At 43.3% G+C, this 25,041-nt stretch overlaps 1 protein-coding gene across 3 annotated transcripts in view; it reads left to right on the top strand.

Moving 5' to 3' along the window:
• Positions 1 to 207: 207 nt before the first annotated feature.
• LOC138481725 (maternal DNA replication licensing factor mcm6-like) overlaps positions 208 to 25,041 on the top strand; it is an 860,230-nt gene continuing 835,396 nt past the window's right edge. The window contains exon 1 of one of the 3 annotated variants that reach the window (XM_069613835.1): positions 208 to 340. In XM_069613835.1, the coding sequence (XP_069469936.1) occupies positions 282 to 340 (59 nt within the window). In that variant the 5' untranslated portion in view covers positions 208 to 281. The other 2 variants (XM_069613836.1, XM_069613837.1) reach the window with 2 other exon arrangements.

Genomic DNA, 25,041 nt, shown 5'->3' with positions numbered 1-25,041 from the left:
CATAGTGGTGATTTGTTCAGAACACAAACTCACCTGGGAATAAAATATGTGGAGATATTCTGCGCAATTGTATCTATTCCTCACATGTTTTGAATAAACAATTGGGTAATAATGAACACGGGAACGTTATACAATACACAAAAAGGCATTGTCAGAGAATGGGAGTAGCTGCAACGTTAGCAGGTTAGAAAGCCAGCTGGGCAGTGACGCATATTTGATCCGGAAGGAAACCAGCCGTTTAGAGGGCCTCTAGTAGATTAACGGCTCAAAATGCGTACTTGATGCACGTTGGAGTGAGTGAGGAGATCTGCTTAAAGGAAGGGTCACTGCGGTGCGCTCAGTAAGGTTGTGCGTTTTTTTTAAATCTGTCTAAGGTCTAATCTTCCTGACGTACAGGTAGCATATTGACTTCACTACCTTTGAAATCGCTTTACATATTATAAAGCAATTGGGCTGTTTAGTTTAGTTAATGTGGCTGCTTGAATTTGAGTAACATGGGTGATGTGTTTCGCTGACCGTGTCTTGAACCTAATCTCACAAACTGAGCGGGCCTGAAGTTAATCGAGCATTTCACCTGCGGGGTTTTGTTTATGTAGGGTGGTTGTATGTTGTTATGCCGACATGAATTTATTTTCTACTTGTAATGCTGCTACAGACCAGAATACGTAATTAACAAATTGGGATATTAGTGCAGTGCACGATTTCAACCAATTATTCGAGTTGGCTGAAGGAAGCATCCCTTGTTTGCACGTGCAGCGAGATCACCGCGCCCACAAAAGTAACAACAAAAAAACTGCATACGGAGTTAAATCTTGCATCCTGTGAAATGCGGTCCATAACAAGCACAACATTTTCGGCAGGCTTGCTGTGGCTTTTAGGACAATGCCCAAAGCAGCAGCGCCTCTGGCAAGTGTGGGCCACTTTTCTGGGGTATTGGGGCCACTTTTGTAAAATCACGCACAGTGTTGGTTGGTGTTTTGACCAATTTTAATGACACGGTATGAGATACACATTTTCTGTGCATGTTACCACAAATTCCCCTGCAGGTACAAACCGAGTATTTTGCAGCAAACAGTAATGGAAAGCAATTTCTGATTTGTGATTCGCTGTTCCTTTGGTGCCTATGGTAATGTTCTATCCTCGTCCAACCGTTATCAGTACTTACAAATGGAAGCCGCACTTTTTGGGTTGAGTCCCTTCTACCACCACTTGTGTTTAGAGACGTGGGTCACCAGTCGGGCCCCCCCAAACCAAACTATTAATCCTTTCTTACAAAAAAAGCGCTCTGGTTTTCCATGGCCATGCATGCGAGGGTCTTGCTTTGAATTGTTTTCCTAATTTGCAAAAAGGGGGAGGGAGGGTTAACTCTAAGAATCCAAAAAAGGGCGTAAACGCTGGCTCGCCTTCTCACACGCTGTCATGAGAGCTCAAAAGAAATGGCGTTGATTGTGAAAAGCAAAGCAATTTGTTCTTAGAGGTGGAAACTAGTAACACGCACTGGCAAAAACAATGGGTCTCCCTTAATAAATGTACATTTCTCTCGCCTGTGTTGCGTTGCCAACTTCCGTAAATGCACATGCAATGTTTTTCAGTCACCAAAAGATGGACAGTCCCTTGATGATGCTTGTTTAACCTTGCCTAGGCAAATCGGATTTTCTCATCCCTCTAAAATATATTTTACAATTCCTACAGACATGTTTGTGATCTGGAGATCAAATCCTTGATTTTCAGCCTCCGCTAATTAAAGACCATTAAATTGCATATTCATCAGCCTGCAAGGAGAATGGTTTCTTAAATTAGGCTCTTGATTCCCTGCCCTTTTTACTTGCTTGTACCAGCCATGACAAGGGTTTTCTCAATTTGGCTTAAGTACAGGGGCATTAGTGAAGTACTTTTGCATTGCCCAAGCGACCCTAAGCTCACCTCAGACTTGGAGTAAGTACAAACATGTTCTTCGATTCTCTCCTCCAGCTTTAGAGGTTCTAACGTGAGTTAGACCCAGACTAGACTTCACCCCAAAGAGGACCAGCACTGTTATGGCACAGATTCATTATAGAAAAACTCCATTATTGGATCTGCCAGTAGTCCATGATAACCCTTTCAATCTGTATCTCTGAAGAGGTTGGGATCAAATGGTTTGGACAGGGTTCTAATTTGTAGTACATGATAAAACAAAATTGCTTAAAGTGTGGTTCTGCTGACGTCTGTGGTAGGCGTACTTGGGAGAGTGGACATGAGACCAAAGTTGCTGCCCCCTCCAAATTAGGGTGAGATGATGGTATGGATTGTGGAGTATAAACAAATGGATTCCATAGAATCCAAATCAATGTTTTACATGGATTTTGTGCTGTTAATTTGGTTTCTCCTCTCCAAAAGCTCCTTGCGTAAAGAACCAATGCATGTCCTGTCCCTCCAAGGAAATGCTCTTGTTCACAGAATATGTACCGTGATTTGGTGTAGGGTCCAGAGGTTTCCTGCTCTTGCACATGCACTACTTTACTATTGAACTTAAACACTAGGTGTTGGAATGGTGCTTTTTTGCATTAGAGTATGTGTTTTTCAAAATTCCATACATACGTTGCGAAGTGTGGAAACCAATTAAGAGACCTGGAGACTGCCTTAATTTAAAGTAAAGAGGAGCCGAAGTGTTGTGCCAGTTCATTAATGTTTTTCGAAAAGGGTGGACCTTTTGGAGGGATTTATCTGCTCCAGTAAGATAAAAGCCAACAAACGTTGCAGAGTTTGCGACATATCAGCAACATTACCGTATTGTAAGGTTAACAGTTCCTCAAGGCTCAGACTGGCTTTCAGTAGCTTTAAGGCTCTGCTTTCTGCTTCACATGAAGAGAAGAAAATGCAGATCACAACGTTAATACTTCATTGCGAAAATAAATGTGAGATGTTGAAAAGCACAACTTGCATAATTGAAAGGGGGTACATATGTAACTGCCCTAGTGAAAGCAAACCCATTGGTTTCATAACCCAACATGTTATGGGTTTCCAAAGGAAGTGCAGAAGTGCAAAATTGTATTGCCCATGTTTAAATTGCAGTATGATTCTTGTTTAGGATATGTTCAACACAGAGGAATTAATTCATTGTATGTTTGTAAATAATCCACATCAATGCAGTAGAGGTGACTAGGCATTTATTGTAAGCCGAATAATGTAGTGTCCTGAGCTTGCTTGGCCAATGTTTATTTCTGCGGTCTTGACCAGCAATAACACTGCACTTTAGCACCGGTTACATGTTCAAATGAGGGAGGTTTAAGTGGGCCAGCAAAATTGTGTGAATAAGAATCGTTTGCTTTTAATGCTGGAAAATCATGGAACCAGGGCTATCTGACCCCAGAGTTGACGCCACCGTTTTGTGCTTATTTCTAGTTAAAAACCTATTATAAATGCATTTAAAATGCCAAGACCTACTTGGACTTCACGGTCACCTTTAAAACGTGGCTCCCCATGAAGTCAATCAGCTGGTCTGCCAGATCCACGCTAATCATTAACTGAGGGCACAACTGGTTATGCCAGTCTTTCCTTAATCTGAGAGCAACTAATATTTAGCAGCTTTACATTTCAAATTGCTTATCAAACCATACAACCTGGAGCCAACAGAGATGTGCTATAACTGATGTTCTGCTTTATCAAAAGAGTCCTAATCCAAATTGCCTGTTTTTGAAAGTTAACACTCATGCTGCCACCTCTCGTCCACTCCCCCTGACCCCTAGCTGACCCACCCGATGACACAGCCCTGTCCCCGCTTTAATCCTATTTCTGCTACTCTTGATGCTCTTGCACCAGTGAGAATCCGTTTGAAGTCCGAGGCCAAGTGCAATTCTTGGTATGACTCCAACCTAGCTACACTCAAATGTAAGTGTAGAGTGGCTGAGAGTAAATGGAGGGCTTCTTGCTCATCCTCTGACTGGCCTGCCACCTGCTTCAAAGGCAACACTGACTCTCTGTCCACACCAAGAAGAGTTCACATTCAAGCCCATGTCTCTGCGGCGTCTAACAACTCGGCCGAACTCTTTAAAATCTATAAGGAGCTGGCCAACTCTGCTGCAGTCTCCACCCCTCCTCTCGCCTCCCAGGCTCCTTGCAATGCCCTTGCCTCTCACTTTATCTCTAAAACCCAGGTAATCTAGTTCCCCCTCGCCTCTCCTCCTCTGCTTGCTGACCCTCCTTCAGCTATCGCTTGCCATCTTTCTCCTCCTTTCCTCTTTTCTCCCCTGATGAGGTAACCAGTCCAATCTATATGAAAGCCTCGGGTCCATCGCTGATCCTCTAAAACCATTAACGACCACATTGATGCCCTTGCTGATTTATGCAACATCGCCGTTGCCTCTAGATCTTCCCCTGCCCTCTGAAGCACTCCCTTGTTCTTCCTCTCCTCAAGATACCCACAGCCGATAATTCTTGTCCGGCTAACTACCACCCAATTTCCATTACTCCTTTTGGGTAAACTCCTGGAAAAGGTAGCGATCTCTCAGCTTAACTTTCATTCTGATACTGTTGGCTCTCTCCATGACCACCAATCTGGCTTCAGAGCTGCAGACGCACGGAAACTGCTCTCCTGAACATCCATTAAGACCTGCTCTACAACCTTGACTCTAATATTCCTTCTGTCCTCCTCCTTACTCTCTCTCCTCTGCTTTCGACACAATCAACCATACCACCCTATTCAACCGTCTGTGACAACCTGGGTATCACCGATCAGGCTCTGGCCTGGCTGACTAATTTTCAACCTTATCGACCCTCCCAGGTACACCTTCTATCTCCCTCTCTACCTGCGGTGTTCCCCAGGGGTCTACCCTCTTGCCCTGGCTTTTTACCCAATACCTGGCAACTCTAGTCTACTGTATTTTCATTTTCTGCTCAAATTCCCAGTGTTGTGCTGATGACCCCCAACTCATTTTCAGGCTTCCTTCAGCCACCTCCTTTCCTTCCCTCATCTCTGATTGGCTAATCACCATTCAAAATTGGTGTCGCCAATGATCTTTGTCTAAATGCCAACAAAACCAAGATTCTCCTCATTGGTACACCTTCACCATCCTTTCCCCTCACTCTCTGGCTGGCCTCCCTTGGCCCTCCTCCTACCCCCACCTGCGTGGCTAAGGACCTTGGGGTCATCTTTGACTCTACACTGTCCTTCTCCTCTCACATCTGTCGTCTCTAGAAATTCAATGTCTTATTTTAACCTCCTCAGAAGTTTCCTTTCCTCTCCTTCCCTCAGACGCTTGCTGTCTCCAAATCACTGGTTCTCTCCATATTTGACTATTGTAACAGCCTCTTTCTAAAGAGGTGCTTGCCTCCACTTTCTGCACTTTACAACTAATCCAGAACGGGACTGCAAGACTTGTCATTCTCCTCAAGCCCTAGGATCGTACGTCTCCAGTGCTGAAATTCCTCAACTGGCTCCCAGTGGATGCAAGGATTAAATTTAAAATCCTCTGTATTGTCCGAAAGGCTTTCTGGGGCCTGGGTCCAAAATACCTTAAACTATCTGTCCATAAATACTTCCCCTCTCGAGCCCTTCAGTCTTCTACTTCTCCCTCAGGGTCAGTCGTTTTTCAAATAAACGTGCCTGGGGTAGATTTGTCTTCAGCTGGGGACTCCCTTTGAAGCCGCCTCCCTGCCATCTTGAAACTTGAGGAGAACCATTTCCAGTTCTGGAAACTCCTCAAGACCTCCCTCTTCTCCCCTGTTGATCCTATCTCCTTTCTCAGCACTGTGCACCTGACCACCCTCTGTCATTTGGGCCCAGGTACCTGCTCACCCTTCCACCCTCCTGCACTGCCTATGGGCCACCACTTTGCACTGGGTCTGTATCTGTACCCATACAGCCCCCACCCACTTTTCCTCTGCACTTATCTGATATACCTTATCTGACAAACCTAGCACTTGCCACTTGCTGGCTGTACTACCACTGTTTATCGCGTTTTATTTATTCATTATTCTTACTAAAATTCTCTTCTCTCCTCTGTTCCGCACTTTCCACATCTCCCCTCTGATTTCCCCCCCCCCCCACTTCGATGCACGTTCCTCCTTTTCCCTTCCTCATGAAGTTGCACCCTCTTAATGTCACTGGACCTAGGAAAATGTTTTTTTTTTTTTTCCCTCCCCTGTTCCCCTCCATTTTCTTGGTCATGCTCTGAAACGCGTGATATGAATAAAATATAATTTCAATATCATTTCTACATATTCAACTTCATGTAAAATGTTTGTGCAAACTAAAGTTGTCCGCCCCAATGCTTGAGTGCTGAGGACTCAGAAATCTATATTTCATTGAGGTGGAATGTTGCTGCAATGAAGTTTGGAATAAAAATGATTTTTCAGTCATATTGGCCTCCGCCCTTTCATTTCGGAGTTATGATCAACCTTTGAAGACTGGTGTGTGCTTAAGGAGTGTCTGATTGATTTAAGCCAATGTAAAGATTTGACCGATCAAAGTGTACCATCAATGAAGCATGATTGCCCATAATAAAAAGGGGGACACACAGGAAATGGGCATTGCTCACTCTTCAAATGGATGAGAACTGAGCCTGGATATTACTACAAGGTTTTTGCTTTATCCATGAAGAGGTTATTACCTAGAGCAGACCTACTTTCCGAGAAGGAGGAAAACCTGTTGGGGAGAATTCTCAAGAATGTTTTAATTTCCCTTACCTTTTGAGACCCCAAGCAACTTTGCTGGATTTCTAGGTTGTACATTTTTTAACTGGAAAGAGTTTGAGCCTTTTTTCCCACTTTTTAATGTATTTTGATTTGTTTTACTTTTTGTGTTGTTTGGATATGGAGTCTTAAACTCCATAGGTAATATCTTTTTCTTGTGTGTCACACTTCAGTGCAGTGGCACAGGTGTGTCTTTCAGACACCCCAAGGTTTAAATACCTTCTCTGGTACTGACTGTCTCCCAGAGCATGTAAAATTAAATTGACTTAGACCCAGATCACACTATCTTCTTATAGAGTGCTGGAGGGGTTGCCTAGCAACCCCTGTGTCTAAACATGCATGTAACTGTCACATGTTAGCCTTTCCTCTTGAAATGGCTGTGGCAGTGGTGTGGTTATAGAACAAACTACCATGATTTTTCCCGACCGCGAACACCGGTAGCTAAAACGCTTGTAAAGTAGGAAAGTTCATTTCAGCCAAGTCGCACATTCCACAACGCCACCTAGCAGTCATCGCTGGAAATTCAGCTCCAGTTCAAATGAACTTTCACATTTCAGGTGAAGGGTTTTTTTTCAAACTTTTTTTAAAACTCACCCTTGGTGTTATGAAAACTTGGCCAAATGCTCCAACTACAGGGCTGTCATGACTATACTGCACCGATGATCCCTAAGGGTGAAACCAGGTATGTAGTTGTCCTGACAGCCTAGAAAAATGTCTGTCTTGGGTTAAAGCACTACCCTCAGAGGCTAAAACCATTTCCTGGAGAAAAAGGTTTGCATTTGAGTTCATTTGCATAACCGCAATTCCTTGCTGTTGTGACTCAGCAGTGGAGGTGTACTTCGAGCGATGGCTTTTAAGTGGCGTTGTGGAATGTGACTTTGCTTAAATGAACTTTCCTACATGTATATTTTAGTATTTGAGTAATTTGATAGAGGGGACCCCAATGGTTGGAGCACTTTTTTCCCCTTTTTACTGTGATATCGTTGTAGATGCATAGGTAAAATACCTGGTGTGGGACTATTTTGAAAATAGCAAATTAACACTAAGAACAAGGGGAAATTGAGGGGCCCTGGCATCAGGTATCAAGATTAAGAAGGGAATGCCGTAATGTGGAGAGGGGATATATTGGAATCAGTAAGAGATCTTTTATGTGAATGTGTCTCTCTCAGCTCTGAGGGTTGGTGCACTACTCTCAGCGGGACTGATGGTAAACCTACCCACAGATCTGTTGTGGGAAGAATCCATGAGGTGAAAACCAGGCTTGTTCTATTTTTTTTCCACCATTTTATTAAAGGAAAACGCACATATTTTGGAAATCTTAACATTAGGGGATGGATCGTGAGAAGGTTAGGAATTTTGCGGTGCAATCGCCTGTTATTTAATTTGCGATGCATGGATAATGTATGTACTAATTTTTATCGACGGATGGTTTTATGGTTGTTTTGTATGTGAATAGTCTAATAAATATGCACCTTTAAAACAAATAATAAATGGGCAAAATAGTGTTTTGGATCTGAAATGGCATTTGAAATTTGCCTTTGTGCTTTCAAATGGGATCGACAGACCTGACCCGACTTGTCTACATTCCAAGCTGAATAAACTAAGGTGCTTCCTTTGAGTTTCCGTTAGCCTGACAATCTTGCTGTGTATTTCCTTCAGTGATGTCAAAGGTGTACTCTTAAGTGTATCTCAACCTATTGAAATCAGGCCTGGCTTTACACAGGTTAGATGGCCACGTGTAAAGTTCTGATTAGTTCAGCACACCTCATATTTGGCCTCTGTGGAATTTAGTTTAGTTTTTATTAGGAACGCCCTACCTTTTGTGATCTCGTTTCAAGGGAATATCTTGACTCAGAAAACTACTCCAGAGGGGACTTTTGTTCTGTGAACCTTATTTCTTAAAAAAAAAAAAAAAAAAAAAATGTATTGATATTTGTTTATGCATAATCACAGAACATTTCACAGCACTGACGTGTGCAGCAACTGCTTATTTCAATAAAACGCAACACATGTACTATCCACCTCCCTACACCCCCCCCCTCCACCCGCTTGAAACACTAGCATACAATCGCCTGTTTGTCTGGACCTCCCCTAGCTTATAGTGGGATGCCTCCGGTTTATTCAGGTCTTTAGCTGTAGTGGCAAACCATGCCTCCGGCAGGGCCCCCCACTCAATAATTCCAACATTGGTATCCTCATGACTAAGCTGCACCGCTCCCCGCCATGCTTGTTTCTGCCACCACCCATTTCCTCAGATCCCTCCACCATTCCTCTACTTCCAGACCTTTAGGGGACTTCCATGCCATAGCAGTTCTGCGTTTGGCCAGTATTTATGCCAGATCCTGCATCTTGCTACTATGCTTGGCATTTTTGGGGCATGGAAAAGGGCTCAAAAACATGCACTCTGGGAAAGTGTATCCAGTGCCAGCCTGCCCCTATTCCTTCAGCTCGCCACTTCCTGCCAGTATGCCCTACCACCGACACACCCAAAACATATGTAATATCAGTGTTTGTTTTTTTGATCATGGGGTACACCTCTGGTGCGGCGCCCGGGAACTTCGAGATCCTCTGGGGTGTCATGTATGCCCTGTGTGTTATCAACAGTTGTATCAGTTGCAGTCTTGGCATCCGCGACAACCTTTTATGGTACCCCAGTATCACAGCCCAGCGTGCATCTGTAATGGGGGCTCCTAGGTCCTCTTCCCATTTACTTCTCGTAGCCGAGGGAGTGGTGGGACCATTTGTTAATAGGAAATCAATAGTCTAGATTTAGTGGGCCCACCCTCTGATATGTCATATAGTGTCCACTATAGAATGTTTCTCTTTCAGTTCCCTGTAAGCAGGCCATCTGCAGATTATCTTGCATAATGGTGCAGTACAGTAAATATTGGGCACTGCGTAAACCTGTGTGCTTAAAGCTCCAAAAAGGGTACAAAGTAGGTATTCTGCAGCAATTCTCGTATCATGACCACCCCATGCGATTCTCAATTCCTATGTATCTCCAATCTGGCTTGTGCCATGGGTGCTACCAACAAGACAAGGATCTGTGACAAACATATCTGCGTGCCGTATCTCTGCAAGAACCCTGTCCCATATCCTCTACCCTAAAGTCACTAGGTACGATCAAGGCCCTCCTAGTCTTCTATTCCACACCAAGACCTTCAGGTAATATCGTGCTCCATTAGTCTGCAGCATTAATGTGTCTGGAGTTGGGTCATGTGCAAGCCAATCCACCACAAATTGCAGCTGTCCTGAAATGTAGTATAGCTCAAAATTTTGGCCCCTGACACCTCCATCCTCAAATGGCCTTTGTAATGTGGATAACGCTACTCTATTGCTACCGTTTTGCCACATAAATCCCCTGCAAATGCCATCTAATATCCTGAAAACAGATTTGGGTATGTAAAATGGGACATTTACAAGGAAATGCAGCAATCTAGGCAATGGTGCTCTCCCCATCAATGAAAGGGGCAGCTTCACCCAAAATCTCATGGAGCTCCTGATGCCCGCCAGTGCTTTCAATGTGTTATTTGTGTTCTGTCTCAGGGGCCTGGTATATATTAACCCCTAGATACGTAAAGGTGGATTTTGTCCATTGCAGTACTAGAACTGGCAGTGCTTCTCGTTCGATCTTCTGCAATCCAGCGATTGGGAGCAGGGCTGAATATCCGTGCTTATTGTGATCCCTGACAGTTTCGCAAATGGCGCTAATGCCTCCAACATTATCTTCAGGGTTCTGTATACATAATAGGGTATCATCAGCGTACATCGATATCAGCTGGAACCCCGTTAAATTCTATGTCTGCCTCCATATATTCTGCTCTGAGATTGAGTTATGGACTCCATGTCAAGGGCAAGAGCAAAGGGGACAGCGGGCATCCCTGTCTAGTTCCTCTTCCAGGTTCCCATGCTTCAGATGTGTATCGCCCATTTTAACCCTAGCTATCGGGCTGGTATATACCAACTGATCCATATGCCTGCCCGAACCCAAATCTGTGTAATGTTGCATTTAGCCATTCTCATTCTAACGTGGCTATAGTGCACGGTATATCCCAGGATGCTGTGCAGGCTATCGCATGATGTAATCGCCTTAAATTCCAAGACCTGCTTCGGCCTGGACATAACCTGGTTGGACAGGAGCATGTATCCCCTTTTTCATTCTATCCACCAACTTGGACATTAGTATCTTAATATCTTGATTGAGCATTGACAGGGGCCTATATGATCCACACTCTGTCGGGGGTTTATGAGGTTTGAGAAGTGGTAGGATTATGGATTCCCTCGGACTGCATGGAAGCATGCAGGTTTTATAAGAGTCAGTGAAGTGTCAAGCAGATGTGGAGCCAGCTTCCCAGTGTATTCTTTGTAGAACTCACTAGGAAGCCCGTCCAAGCCCAGAGTCTTTATCGTAGGCAAGGCCTTGATTGTACTTTGAATTTGCTCCACCGTGATGGGGCTTCCCAAACTGAACCCACCTATCTCATTTAACATGTCCTGCAAGTGGGACCTAAGTGTCTGGTGTTTCCCTTGATAAAGGGATCCATAAAAGTCTTGGAAGGCTTCATTGATGCCATTTGGGTGTGACGCCCCCCCCCCTCCTTGTACATATTGAAATAGATGGGGCCTCTATTTTCCTCTATTTTATAAAGCCAGTAAGCAGCCCGATTTGTTGCCCTCTTTGTGCTGCCCTCTATATATTTTGAAAAATTGTTTACCCCCCTCTCTCCCAGCTCTCTATACATATTCTCTTTAGGTTTGCCAGTCCCTCCTGCCCGCCCGTATGCTTTGCCAGGATTTGCTCTAGCTTCCTCAGCCACTGACCATTCCTTGTGTATGGTTGCATGAACACAGAGTCCACAATAGTTGCCCCTCTAATCGCCACCTTGAGTGCTTCCCAAAATGTTCCATGCTAGGTAACTTGGTAGTCTATGATGGTCTGCTGGATCTGATCCTAAAAAAGGAGTCTCTGAAGGATCCCCCTCTAGGCTGCCATGTAGGTATCGGAGCTCTAGCTGATGCATACTGCACCCGCAAAGTAAGCGGGGCATGGTGTATCAGGACCCTACACTTTTTTTTAATACTGCGCAAACATAAGATGCGTCAGCTCCTGGCCTACAAAGTAGTCTATCCTGGTGTGCACCGCATCGGGTATACTTTGCATCTGACTTATCCCGGGCCAGGTTCAGTGTGCAATTAAAGTCCCCTCCCCATATAATATTGCTACTGCAAAAGGGGGCAAGTCGCGGGTACAATGCCTGGAAATACGCAGTAGCGCTGTGGTTGTGGGCATACGTGTTAAGAAGGCAAGTATCTACCTGTTCAAGAAGTCCCTGCTCTAACGCCATTCTACCCTCGTCTGTTTTGATATGGGTTACATTTGAAAGGCACTGTGGGCGCTATCCATATCGGGACCCATCGGGCATAGGCAGGAGTACAGGGAACCAATCACTCATCTCCTCCATTTGCCTGCCGACATTGTTTCTCCGCAGTCAGATGTGTTTCTTGTAACAAGGCAATGTCTATTTTGCATCTCTTTAAATATGAGTAAACCCTTTTACGCTTTACATATGAATTCTCACTCAAGTATATTTACAGTAATCTAATGCACTGGCTTATAGGGCCGTCCCACTCCAGTCTTATCGGAGTACGCTTTCTGTTCGCAGTACGGTGGTCCAGTTAAAATTAGTGTGTAGCTAGACATCATTGGCAAACACCCCCTTGCCTCATGAACTCCCCCCAACTTTCCCCATTAAGAACTGCCCAGCATCGTAAAAAAAAAACATGCTCTGGTGTATTTCTTCCCACACTCGCTCTAGGTGTACATACGAGGCAAGTGCACAGCAGGGGAGGTGCGGGGCACAAAATCAAGTGCCCCCAAAAAAAATAGAACTCTCTCTGAGGTCTTGGTGGTCACAGCCATAAGCATGGCCTTCTCCTGTGTAGACTGTGTGGATGAGTGATGCTTCCCGCCATGGTAAGAAAGTAGTGTACGCTCCGATGCCCCATTTGAAACCAACTATCCACTCAACAATGGCCCCACAGCCCAGGGGCCCTTACCAGCACCGCAGTCTTACTGTTGCAAAACCTGTAGGATAAACAAACAGCAAGATGATCTTCAGTCCTTCATGCCAACCAACTATGTCTATCTTCCCTTATGTTTCTCGGACAGCTGCATCGTCTTCTCTGGTTTTTCTCCCTGTCCATCCATGCTTGTGCCTCTTCCGGAAAGTCGAAGAACCAAGTTTTGTATGACTGTCGTGCTGCTTAGATTGGCATGTATTTTAAGCCGCTCGCCGAAGCCTAGCTTTAGATGTTGAGAATTGTCTGAGTCTTCTGTACCTGGAAGGTGTAATCTGGGTAGACCGCCAGGTCCGCCGAGGCCCTCTTAAGCGTGTCTTTGTTCCCTGTCTCTAGAATTCAAGACTTTCGCAATTATTGGTCTGGGAGGAGCCCCGGGGGCAGGTTGTCTTGTTAGCGCCCTGTGTGACCTCTCAATTGCAAAGCCCTACATGAGGTTTCCAGGCCCTATTTCTTGGAGTAGCATGTTTTGGTAGGATCCGTGCCTTCTCCCCCCCCCCCCTCAGACAGGCCCACTATGCGAATGGTATTTCTGCGTGCACAACCTTCCACCTCTTCCACCCTGTTTTCCAGCAGGCTAACCATCTGTTGTAGGACATGGACGTTGTTGTGTGTCTCCTGGAGTGTCAGTGTATTCCTTGACCTGGGCTTCCAGGATAGTGGTGCGCTCCACCAATTTAAGAACATCCTGTTGTAACAATCCAACATTGATTTAACTGCTTCAATTTGTGGGTTCTGTTAACCCTGCTGCCCTGTCACGTGGTTTTGGCAAAATTGTCCAAAGTCGGTTGGTTTGCCTTCATTTTAGCTGGCTTGGGAGGCATCCACCTTGTTCCTTCTGACCCTCAGCGGGTCACAATTGTTACATTCTCAGAATGATGCAATGATGTTTTTGGGTTCAGTGTTGAGTGTTATTCGCCAGGCAGTGTGAGCTTGTAATTGTTTACTGACCCTCCGAAGCAGTCCTTGGTAGCTGGATGCCTATGCTAGCGTTGGCTCAGCCTTATGTGCCAGGCTTGTGCTGAACCTCTGCTTTGGTGTCAGTCTTTGTGGCTGGCCCTTTCGTGGGAGGTACCCTCCTGCGGCCCTTGGATGCTTCTGCCTTTGTAGCCCCTTCGCTGCAGCTCCTACTGGAACCGACACTCTCAACCGCCATAACACGCCACAAGCCCAGGTTCCCAGGTGGGGTAATGCCTCTTATTTCTTGTCACCACTTTCACATCTGCACTCCGAGAGGGGACCACACTATACACCTCTATTTGCAACTGGGCACCATTGACATCCCTAGGTTGCTGCAATGACCTCTTCGGGCATGTTTTCAGGTGTTGCAGTCATGTAATTAAACAATTGGCTGATTAGCCATTTTATACCATTCTGTCCTCCGGGAGGGGGGGAACACTTCAAGCTGGATTCTCATGTTGCGCCACCCCCCTCGTCCACACCCACCCCAGCCGTACGTGTTCATCTTGGTACACTCCTGTACCCCCCACCCCCGGTATTGCCCTCCACTGCAGGTTTATTGTTGCAGGGTGCCCCCTTGCATTGCCTGTGCACCTCCGGATATGCTACCGTTGTAGCTGTGCTTCGGCGTAGTGCCCTTTGAAGAGACACGTTGCTACTATGCCTCACCATGCAGCCCTAGTCTATAGATGCACAGTGACTCTAAGCTTGTAGACGCCCAATCCTCAGCACACCAGGAGGGTTCCCTACCCCGACATTGACTCCTCTCTACAGGGTGGTTTGGGCCAGGGAGTCAGATCACCCCCTACTGGGAGGAGTCTGCAAACCCTTTCCTCATCAACTTTTCCTTCACCGGTGCCCCCTCTTGCATCAATTTTCTGCTCCTATATGGGTTGCTGCTGTTGTGGTCACCAGCTTCTGCGAACGACTGCCTCGCCTTGCGTCCTTAGTCCTCGATCCCCTTCTAGGCTGCACACACTTCGCAGTTGCTTCACTGTCTCTGTTGCCATTTTATTTCCGGGCACCCGGAAGCTGCGGTCTCCTTCCCATTTCCAGCGCTCCAGCAGGACTCTCCTTTCGCTCTCCCAGCTGGGTGTTCCTGGGCAGTTGGGCTACAAACGCTGATACTTTTAAGACAGAATATGCTTATTAGAGCGTCTGTTTACGACAAATCTTGCAGGATCCGATGGGAGCAGACACGAGTTGCCTCACTCCATTGGCTGCAAGCCACGCCCCCTGTGGTCTGTGAACCTTCTGGGCTTTCACGATTGGGGGCAAACACCTTTTTACAGATAACCAAGGCATCTCCCTGGACACTCGACCTCCTTGTATTCATGGCAAGTGCTATTTAACAAATGGTCATTTCAACAATAAAACCGCAAACCCAGCATTGACTAATTTAACTCAGAACATCATAGGAATTACTATATTTTTTTTTGTTTTTGTATGCCTAAAGGGCATGTTGAGCTATTGATATCAAATACGTTTCAATGACTTTACTCCTTTTTGTATTAAAGATATTGGAACAGAATCATTTTGCAATTTAAACACTGGCAATAAAATATGAAGATGTTATGCTGTGATGCTTCTTTTTGAACAAATATCAAACTGCCGCAGGGTTTCCTTCATTAGCTGTCAATACACTTCCTGTGCAGCCAGACACCACTTTGAGTTACTTGTGACGGTTTTACTTTACGAAGGTTGTCCACACTTTTGGTTGTGGATTAAATATTTAGTTAAAATGTTTGTGGTAAATTTTGTGCCATTTGTCAGGTGTAGTCTTTAAAGGGTTAGTTCAATCAAATGTTTAAAAATATTAGGCATAATAAAATATATTGTCAAATTTTTGGGAAATCGGCCTCAAGTTTTCATTAAGGCATCCATTTTGTAGATCACAGCTGTCTCCTGTGTTAATGTTAAGCATAGAAAACTTAACGCCACGTCAGTTATGAAGACTCCTCCACCCGGCAGGCAGTGAGTCTTCATAATTGCTGGCACTTTCATTTACGTTTTTTGGGGAAGCTCAAGAAACTTGCAACGAAAATGGCAGCAATTATGAAGACTTGGCTGCACGCCACAATCCTATATTAATGAACTCTGTGAAACAGAGTTCATTAATATAGGATTGTCTTGGGCGGAGTGAATGAAAATAGGGTTGGCAGCAGCACTCACCTGGCTGGTGCACAGGAACAAGCCTCCAGCTGCACCCTGTCAGCATTCTCTGCTCTCTGGCAGTCCTAAGCAAAAGCTCCCAGGGCTTTTGCTTGATTAGTGCAGCGAGAGCTGAGTTTAACATTAACACAGGAGGCAGCTGTATTCTACAACATGAATATCTCCAGGGGAATACAAATCCAGACTTTGAGGCTGATTTCCCAAAAATATTACATAGGAACTTTAAATAAAATATGTTTTATATATATTTTTCATTGTGCACAATCTTTTTAAACAATAAAATTCTTGCGTGAACTACCCCTTTAATGAAATAATGTAATTAAAAGCATCCAGCAGCTACTCCTTTCATGGTAATTGGAAAAAAAAAAAACCTGCATGCGAACACAACTAGTTCTTCTAGTACCTTGTCACTTTATTTAAATTGAGGTAATCTCCATGTTTAAGTGCTGTCCATTACTAGGCGACACATCCGCTTGATTTATCTGCACAAAATTTCTCCTGGCAATCGAAACCTAGGCAAATTTGAAAAGCAGTGCAACTTTTCGACATTAGTTTGCTTTAGTGGCATACTTGGATTCCATTTACACTTTCTTTGTATTACTGAGGCATGGATGCTCTCTTTTTAATACTGTTTCTGCCTCGGCTCTCAACCTCGCTTGCTTTATTTTGTCATACCCCCCCGTATTGCTACTCGCGATGGTGGTACAGGCATTCTTTTTCACTTATTTTTACTTACTCCTTATACTCTTATTCTTCCTTCCTTTACTTCACTTGAATTCTCATCTACTTTCTCGAAACCCTAATTCTCATACACTTTTATTTTTATTTATTTATCTAATCCCTGCCCAGTTTCTTTTCTACTTATCTATCGTCCACCTGGGCCAATTGGCCCATTTTTGGAGGATATTGGCACACTTCTTTCCTCAATTCTTCGGGGTGGTACCCCTTTTTCTACTCTTGGGCGACTTCAATCTCCATCTTTCTTCTCCTCCATCTACAATCCCTCTGCTTCCACTATTGGATTCTTACTTCCTCACTTCTCTTCTACCCCTCCCTCTCATATCTCATGTTTACATCTACTATCTCTACTTCTATTTCTTCACTCAGTCTTTCTTTCTTATCACCATCTTTTCTGTTTCTATTTTCCCAACCTCCTGTCATTATTGTTCCCTCTCTTGCTTCTCAATCTTCTCTCGGTCATGATCTGCGCTTGTTTTAACACTCCTTTTATTTTTGTTGTTCCTGTATATCTGTTATTCCCTCTCATTTGTCCTTCGCCACTCGCTGCATCTACTCTTTCCTCTTCTCTTTCTCTGTCACTTAATAGTCTCTATCCTGCTTCTACCTTTTACCCCTCCTGTAAACCTCTGCAACCTTGGTTCTCTTAGCATCTTCACGCCATGCATCGTGCTCTTCGTCTTTAGCAACGCTGGCTTAATTAAAAGACTGCAGATAATTATAATTCCTACACCTCCTATCCTGCTCTTTATGATTCTCTTCTTTGCTAAACGGTCCTATTTTCTGATCTTATCCATGCTCAGTCAACTCGCCCTAGGTTTCTTTTCCAAACTCTCTCGTCTTTTTTTCTCCTCCAACCCCTGACCACTCTCCCTTATTAACCACTGATTGTGGCACAATTAATTTCTTCTAAAGTGGCTTCTATGTGCTCTGTTATTGAGTCTTTCACTCCTGTCTTCTTTGAAGTGTCCCATCTCAATTTTTAAGAGTACTGTTTCCTGTTGTTCCTTTATCACTAACCAGGAAACTTTTGTTGGCTTGCACCCATCCTACTTCTCCAGTTTATCCTTTACACTCTGCACTTATTCCTAAGGTTTATCCTTCCCTTGTTTCTTATCTCACTTTCTTTAGCATCTGTCTGCAATCCTCTACTTTTCCAACTTCCTTTAAACGTGCAACTGTCTTCCTTATCTTGAAGAAACCCTCTACTGACCCTTTGACTTCTAATTTCTTTGCTGCCTTATCTGTCTAAAATACTGTAGCATGTTTATTCCCAGGTTTCTACTTTCATTTCTGATAATGCTATTCTAGTTTTCAATCTGGTTTTTGTTATTTTCCTTCTACCAAAACTGCTCTTCTTTCTGTTCTTAATAATTTGCACTTCTGTGGCGCGGCAAACCCTCAGGTATCTCAGCGCTCTTTATTACCCACAGTGTGTGGTTCTCATTTATTGACCTCGGAAGGATGAAAGGATGATTTTGGCCCTGCCAGGATTCAAACCTGCGTCGGCAGGCTCTGCATGGATGTCAAAGCGAGCATTCTACTCGCTGTGCGATCTTGACTCTTATCGGCTGGTTATTCTAAACACTAGTCTCCTCTTATTCTTCTTGACTTATCTGCTGCTTTTGACACCATTTGATTGCTCCTAACTTCATTCTTACTTTGGTTTTACTGGATCATTTCTGTCCCAAAGGACATCCTGGTAGGCTCACCTGGTTTCCACAGGGGCGCCGAACGAAGCTGGACTGCGGCGGTCTCCACCAGTGTGACTCGTAGCAAAGTGATACGTGACTGCACCTGCCCCCTTTAGTTTTATCTGTCTGGCACGAAGGAAGATTTGCCTAAAATGGTGAAAGTGATAAATTAACTAGCCGTAAGGAGAAGGGCCAACTTCCACCTCCGTGACCTCCCAATGTCCTTTCACTGTGTCTCACCTTCATGTAATGAAGGATGGGCTCTACATCCTGCGACTATATGCAGGGGTGCATCGAGATTCAGGGATCCAGCTAACTTCACTGATCCTGTAGCCTTATGGCAGAGTTCCAGACAACCATGACTGTGGTAAGTCTTTATGCCAATCCTAAATAGCGTGAAATGCTTTAGAGTTCTGGTTGTCTTAAAGTTCACTCCTGTACCTTTCTTTGCAGATTCACCTTTGAGGTACACCCGAAGAAAGGCAACGCCCTTCGGATAAAATGAGGTAATGCCAAGGTAAGTTTCAATACTTGCACGATTCAAAAATGTCTAACAAGTGATATTATTCTTTCGTGCTATTAATTTTCTGTCCCCTTTTATTTCTGCAGGTGCGGTGCCGCCGGAGTGAAGGTTGTGTAATGGTGACTCGAGGAACCGCAAGGGAATACAGCTTCTGGTGAGTAATATGCTGCGCGAGATTTGAATGTCCTTTAGCGAAGCACAGCTCACCTGTTGTTGTGTTCTTTCCTTGTTCTGCAGATGCGGTTGTACCGGGATGGCGATCGTGTGAGAATGCCTTGTTGGATCGCATGGACATACATCGCTTAGGTGAGTATCGTGCTGCGCTATGCTAATTGTCTTTAAGCTGGTTCTTACGTAGCGTGGTTAACTGATGATCCTTTTTCTGCAGATGCAGAGACTCCTGAGTGATGGCGATGGAGTATCGGGTAAGCTCTTGTTCTAATCTGTGATCTCTCCTTCCTTTCCAGGCGCGAATCGCGATGACCAGGACAGGCGTGGCTGAAGACAGGTCTGGAGCTGCAGGCACGGTGAGCGTTACACTGCAGGAGTGCAGAATAACGCAAAGCGTTTTTTGTTCTTTGGGCATGGTTTAAATTGCTTCCCAGAAGTAGTTCCCAAGTAAAGTAGTCCCTGCACCACACCTCATTAAATGGTCCCCAGATAAAGTAGTCCCTTCAACCAACCTCAGACTGGGCTGTAAATGGTTCTGTTATTTGATAACCTGTCTTGCCTGAAAAGGCAGTATGAGCCTGGCACCAACAGCACCAGGAATGAGTCCAAGAAGCCCTTAGGCAATCCTTTGGGGCCTTAAAGGTCCCCATGGGTGCCAGTACTCTGGGCCAACTGGTCTGCTCTTGATGTCTAGGGGCAGGCACTGTGACACCTCCTCAGTCTCTTGGTCTGGTGTATCTTCTGACTCACTCCTACTCATTCATGGTGTCCTTCAAGGCTCAGTCCTTGGTCCTTTTCTTTTCTCTTTATACTTCTCCCTTGGCTGATCTCCTCTTCTGGGCTCTCCATCACTTCTATGTAGATGATACTCTGCTTGTTTTCTTCATTCTCCACTGATATTCATGCAGAACTTTCTGCTTGTCTTCTTGCCATCCAATCTTGGATGTCTGCTCACTTCCTGGGTCTCAATGCCACTAAACTGAGGTACTTTGCTTTCCAGCAAGTACTATTCGGCCTCGTCTCCCTCCTTCATTTCCTTTCCTCCTTCTCAGCTATCTATTTCCATCATGGCCCGTAATCTAGATCTGTACTTTGACTCAGAGCTTTCCTTTAAACACCCACCCACGTTTCACTATCTGCACATGTTTGTTTCCATTTTTATCATTTTCGGAAAACTTGCCGGTTTCTATGGCACTAACTTCTCATTATCTTTTTTTTATCGTTTCTCGCCTTTTTTATTGTTCCTGTCCTTTGGCCTCCCTATTACCCTTCTGGCTCCTCTTAAATCTATTGTTAATGCATCTATTCATTTACTTTTTTCTTTTGGCCCCTCGTGATTCTATTTTCATCAGTCTCCATCCTTGGCTGGCTTCCTTTTCAAATCCTCTTAAACATTTTAAATCTCTTAATATTCTTGTGCCTGATTACCGTCTCATTCTAAATCCCCACTCACATCCATGCTCCTGCTCTCCATTTTGCCATGTCACCCTTTATGTGCAGTCAGGTTTCTGTGTTGTTTTTTATTATTTTATTATTTTCTCTGCTCGCTCCCCTTCACTGTAACACTCTTCCTCCTTCTCTTTGTTCTATCACAGTGCTTTCTCTGTTTTTTGGCACTCTCTTAAGTCCCACTTAATTCACTCTGGTTAAATGGTTAAGTTTTATCATGTATTTTATGTGCTGCCTGATGCTATGTAAAGTGCTCTACAAAATTCAAGTAAAAGTATAAATTACAAATACATTTATCTTAACACCCATACAGCAACCCAAAACCAATATCGTCATGAGATGTGTGAGGTGAGTGAAGAAGTAATGGGGAGATGACGTGAGTGACAGTTGTGTAAATATATATATATATATATATATATATATATTTTTAAATGCTTTCAATGTTGCACTTAATGACAATACTGCACTGTATGCAAGGCTGAATGTCTGTTGGTATTCATGCAGTTTGCAGATTAACCAGATTAATACAAGAGGCATTGCATGCAAATGTATGGCACTAGTGCCTGCAATTAAAAACAGTTTATTGGCCATGCTTAAACTGTGGCAAAGGTCATGAATTGTTCCCCTTGATCCCTTCACATGTCAAATTGCATTAACTGCGATGGCGGCCATGTAATTATGGTTAAATTGCTAATCCCATAGGAAGAGCACTTTTTGGGCGTCTTATAACTTTGCTCCCCCTGTACGAGTCCTCACCAAACTTTGCAAAAGTATATGGCCCACTCTGAATTCTTTTGCAAAGTTTGGCGAGGTTTGTTCCGGGGGGGGGGGTAAAGTTAAGGGGGGGACCCAAAATGTCTTTTTTTCCAATAGACCTAATGGGAAAAAATTTGCTCACGCCTACATTTCAAACTGCTGGACGGATTTCCACCAAATTTGCGGCAGGAGCAGGGGCTTAGTCCTGAAAGCGTGCTTTTGTCAATTTGGTATAAATCCATCTTGTGTGTGTGTGTGTGTGTGTGTTTCATTTTTTTTTTTTTTTTTTTTTTTTTTTTTTTTCCAAAATGTAAGGCAAAAACATTTGTGATATCTATGTCCGCTCCGTGGACACATTTCCCTGTTCGCTCCACGGACAGGACACTTATTGGTTAATCGACTTGCGTCATGTCTGCGGACCCGCAACGTGTTTGCTGATTGGCTGGAGTGAGGCGCATCACATTGTTTCAATGTGTCTGCCATCTTGGCTGCGCGGACAGAGGCAAAATACAATTTTGGGGAGTGTGTTGGTGTGCAGGAGTGCTTGGGGAGGGATGGGGACTAAGAGATGGGTCCACTACTGTATTTGTTTAGGTGGCAGGTGTCCCTGATGTGTTTGCCATGTCCGTGATCTTTGTGGCTGTCCGTGGACATTGCATTACTAACTATTTTAATATAGTATGATGTTGGTTTTGGGTTGTTAGTAGAGCATTGATTGTAATGAATATCCCATATAAGCAGCCCACATACCACAGTCAAAATGTTTGGTAGCATAGGTGTGTTATGCTGTGGTGGTTGTGGCCAACCTCTAGTCCCTGGTCACAACCACCACAGCATAACACAACCATAGAATCAAATATCCACAACCCAAAAGTTGTGTACTGTTTCATTTGTAGAGTTTGTATGAAGTTTTGGCTAGGCTATGCAGTGTAGATTGTAGTTTGTAACAAGGACTGCATCATAAGATACCCATGTAAGTTAACATTTCAACTTGTGGTGTATGGTTAGATGTTTGCTTGAATGGGTCTGTTATACAGCAGTGTTTGTGGGTCCATTTATTTTATGCTTACTGGTTGTTGTTTTTTTGTGGTTGTATGCAGTTTTTTCATAACATTGGTAAATGTAAGAAATACTTTTTTGATCTCTGATAAAAGAAAAGATCATATGTTAGAATAGGTAGTTCATAATGAGTTATTGCATTGCATAATAGACATTTCTGTATTTTTTTACCCTCATATTTAGTACTTTACAAGTGCTATAGTTCATACCAGTGTACTTCACAATTTGCTCAGTTTCTGTGTTTTCTAAATCATTGGGTTTGTGGGGGGGAAAAATCCATGTTGGATTAAAAAAAAAAAAAAAAACTTTTATGCTGTGGAACAATTTATTTCTATCATTGTTTTACTGTTTATTTCTTATTTCTTGTTTCTTGCTAATCTTCTATCTGTTGGATTGTTGCAGATTTTTTGGGGCAGTTAGATGCATGTTGGCATACTCTAATTGTGTACAGATTTGAAGTTGTAGTTTTGCTTCTGTTCATACACAGATTACATTTTAAATTTTGGTTTTAAGAATATTGAGTAAGTGTTTACAAGATTTTCTGGTAATCTCTGATTTAGAATAATGGTACTATCATTACATTCGAACCATCCAGAATTCTTTTTTATATATGCATTTTACTGACCTGCATTGGTTGTGGCTCCTGCGTGGTAGATTATACCTATTGTTGTGAAGGTTTTCTTACCAAGTGATACTTGACCATGTGTGAATCCAGTCAGTTTATAGTTTTTGGTACCATCTGCACTGTAACGTAAAAGCATTAGTATTACGTATTTACTATGTGTCTGTATTTGTAAGGTGGAGCGCTTATCTGAATTGCAGGTAGTACATAATCTGCCATAGTTTGCATTTTGTACAAGTTGCTGAAATGGAACAGATTTACAGTTGGGTATGGATACATACACAAATCGTTCATAAGGGAATTGTTCCTGTGCCACATGGCTGCAGAGATTGCATGTATGTTTCCACATGTATGAAATCTGGAAGATTTCATTTATAGGTATGTTTTTGTTTTCCAGTACTTGTAGTAAGTACATTAGACATTCTTGTGGATCTTCTTGTGATTTTATAGTGAATTTGACCATTTCACACACCGTAGTCCAATTCTTGACTTATTCCATGAACACTGAGTGTTGTCAGGATTGTTGGTTGCATTTCTATGAAGGACTAACATTTGCAAACACCATTGGTCTGTACTGTGTAAGTAAATGCTGTCAATAATTTGTGGCTATTGGAATAGAATATTTATTGCTACATTTGCTTAGCACTTAAACCAGTTGTATTAGAAAATTTGAATGGTGGACCTTACAGTTCTGTGTCAGTCATTTGTTTGGTGTGTGTGTGTTGCTTCTTTGAAGAAGTAGTTGAGTTACTTTGAGCAGTAGATTCTTCTTTGGTTGTGGTACTTGATAAAGTATTAGTTTCTTTGGAGAAATTGCAGTGAGATCCTGTATTGTTTCAGTTTGGCGTAGTTTTCTTTGCAACCTTTTTTTGCTTTTTGTGGAACAGGGTAGGTTTTTAGATGGGGTGGGGGAGTAGACTCAACGCAGAATGCAGTCTATTGTATTCTAGAATTCAAGGAATATCGGCATTTACTCTACTTGCTTCAAAGTTGCCTTCTTTAAGGACTGTGCTACCAATATCTATCAATGCTTTATATAGGGTAAGACTTTGTGAATGGTAACTGCATATGTTAGTGAAAATTATTCTCTGCGTACATACATGTCTTTGAAAAGAAGGAAGCGGGCTGTTGAGCGTCCTAACTTCTTATAGTTTGTCAAAGAGAATATTGATAAATTCAATTTTGTCACGTGGGTATGCCAACAACTGTACCAAGTACTCCATTAACTAGTCCTTGCTCCACATCAAGGTTACGTTTAAGCATTGCTCTACAGTTTAAAGATAAATATTTTCTCCAAACCAGCTGTGGAGATGGAGTTTTCTAAGGTATTTAGTCTTGTTGTGGTTTGTGGACACATGGGTAGTGGCATACCATGTACGTCCAGTTTATCTGTGGAGCAAATTTCAATTATTGGTTGCATTTCTTTTTTCAACATTGTTTCATTGAATTTTGAAAAGCTTGCAAGAGTTGACATCAAGGACATACAATTGACATTTTTGTGTGCTAATTGTTCCATGACATCAGTAGCACATGAGTTATGACCATAGAGTGCATGGATGTGTCTGGACTTTAATATTGATTGTGCTTCTTGAGATAGTACACCAACTCTAATACTTTTTAAAATGTTGGCGTATGTGAGGTCTGCAGACTGGCGCATGTTTTCTGTTAATTCTGTATTGGAAAGGTTGACATTTCCTATGCTGCCAAGACTGTTTGTGCCCCAAGGTTTTAAACATCGGTTCACCTTTCACTGGTGTTAATTGAAGATCTGTGAAAACAATGTGTTTTCCTCCAAAGAGCTATTCGTAGTCTGTTTTGAGGCCCTCTTGTAATCTGAGGTGAATCAAAGCCAACATTAGGTTGGAGACCATGCTCACCTCATCTATTAGCAGCATTTTCATTTGTTTGAAAACTCTGCGTAGTTCCATTGCAGCTTCTCTGGAAAGTTTGCAATAGTCAAATTTGTTTTGGTGTTCTACTGGAAGGAGTAGTAATCGGTGTAAAGTGACACTGCCTATATTGCAGGCAGCTATACCTGTGGGGGCAGTTACAACAGCTGACGGTTTGTCAATTGTTGGAGGAACTTGCTCATGATTTTGATTAAGAATGTTTTGCTTGACACTGGAATCTAGCAGTATAGGTTTGTAGTC

This window comes from Ambystoma mexicanum, chromosome 5p (assembly GCF_040938575.1).
Source record: "Ambystoma mexicanum isolate Mex_15411 chromosome 5p, UKY_AmexF1_1, whole genome shotgun sequence".
NCBI lineage: Eukaryota > Metazoa > Chordata > Amphibia > Caudata > Ambystomatidae > Ambystoma > Ambystoma mexicanum.
This window is presented reverse-complemented; position numbering and strand designations above follow the sequence as displayed.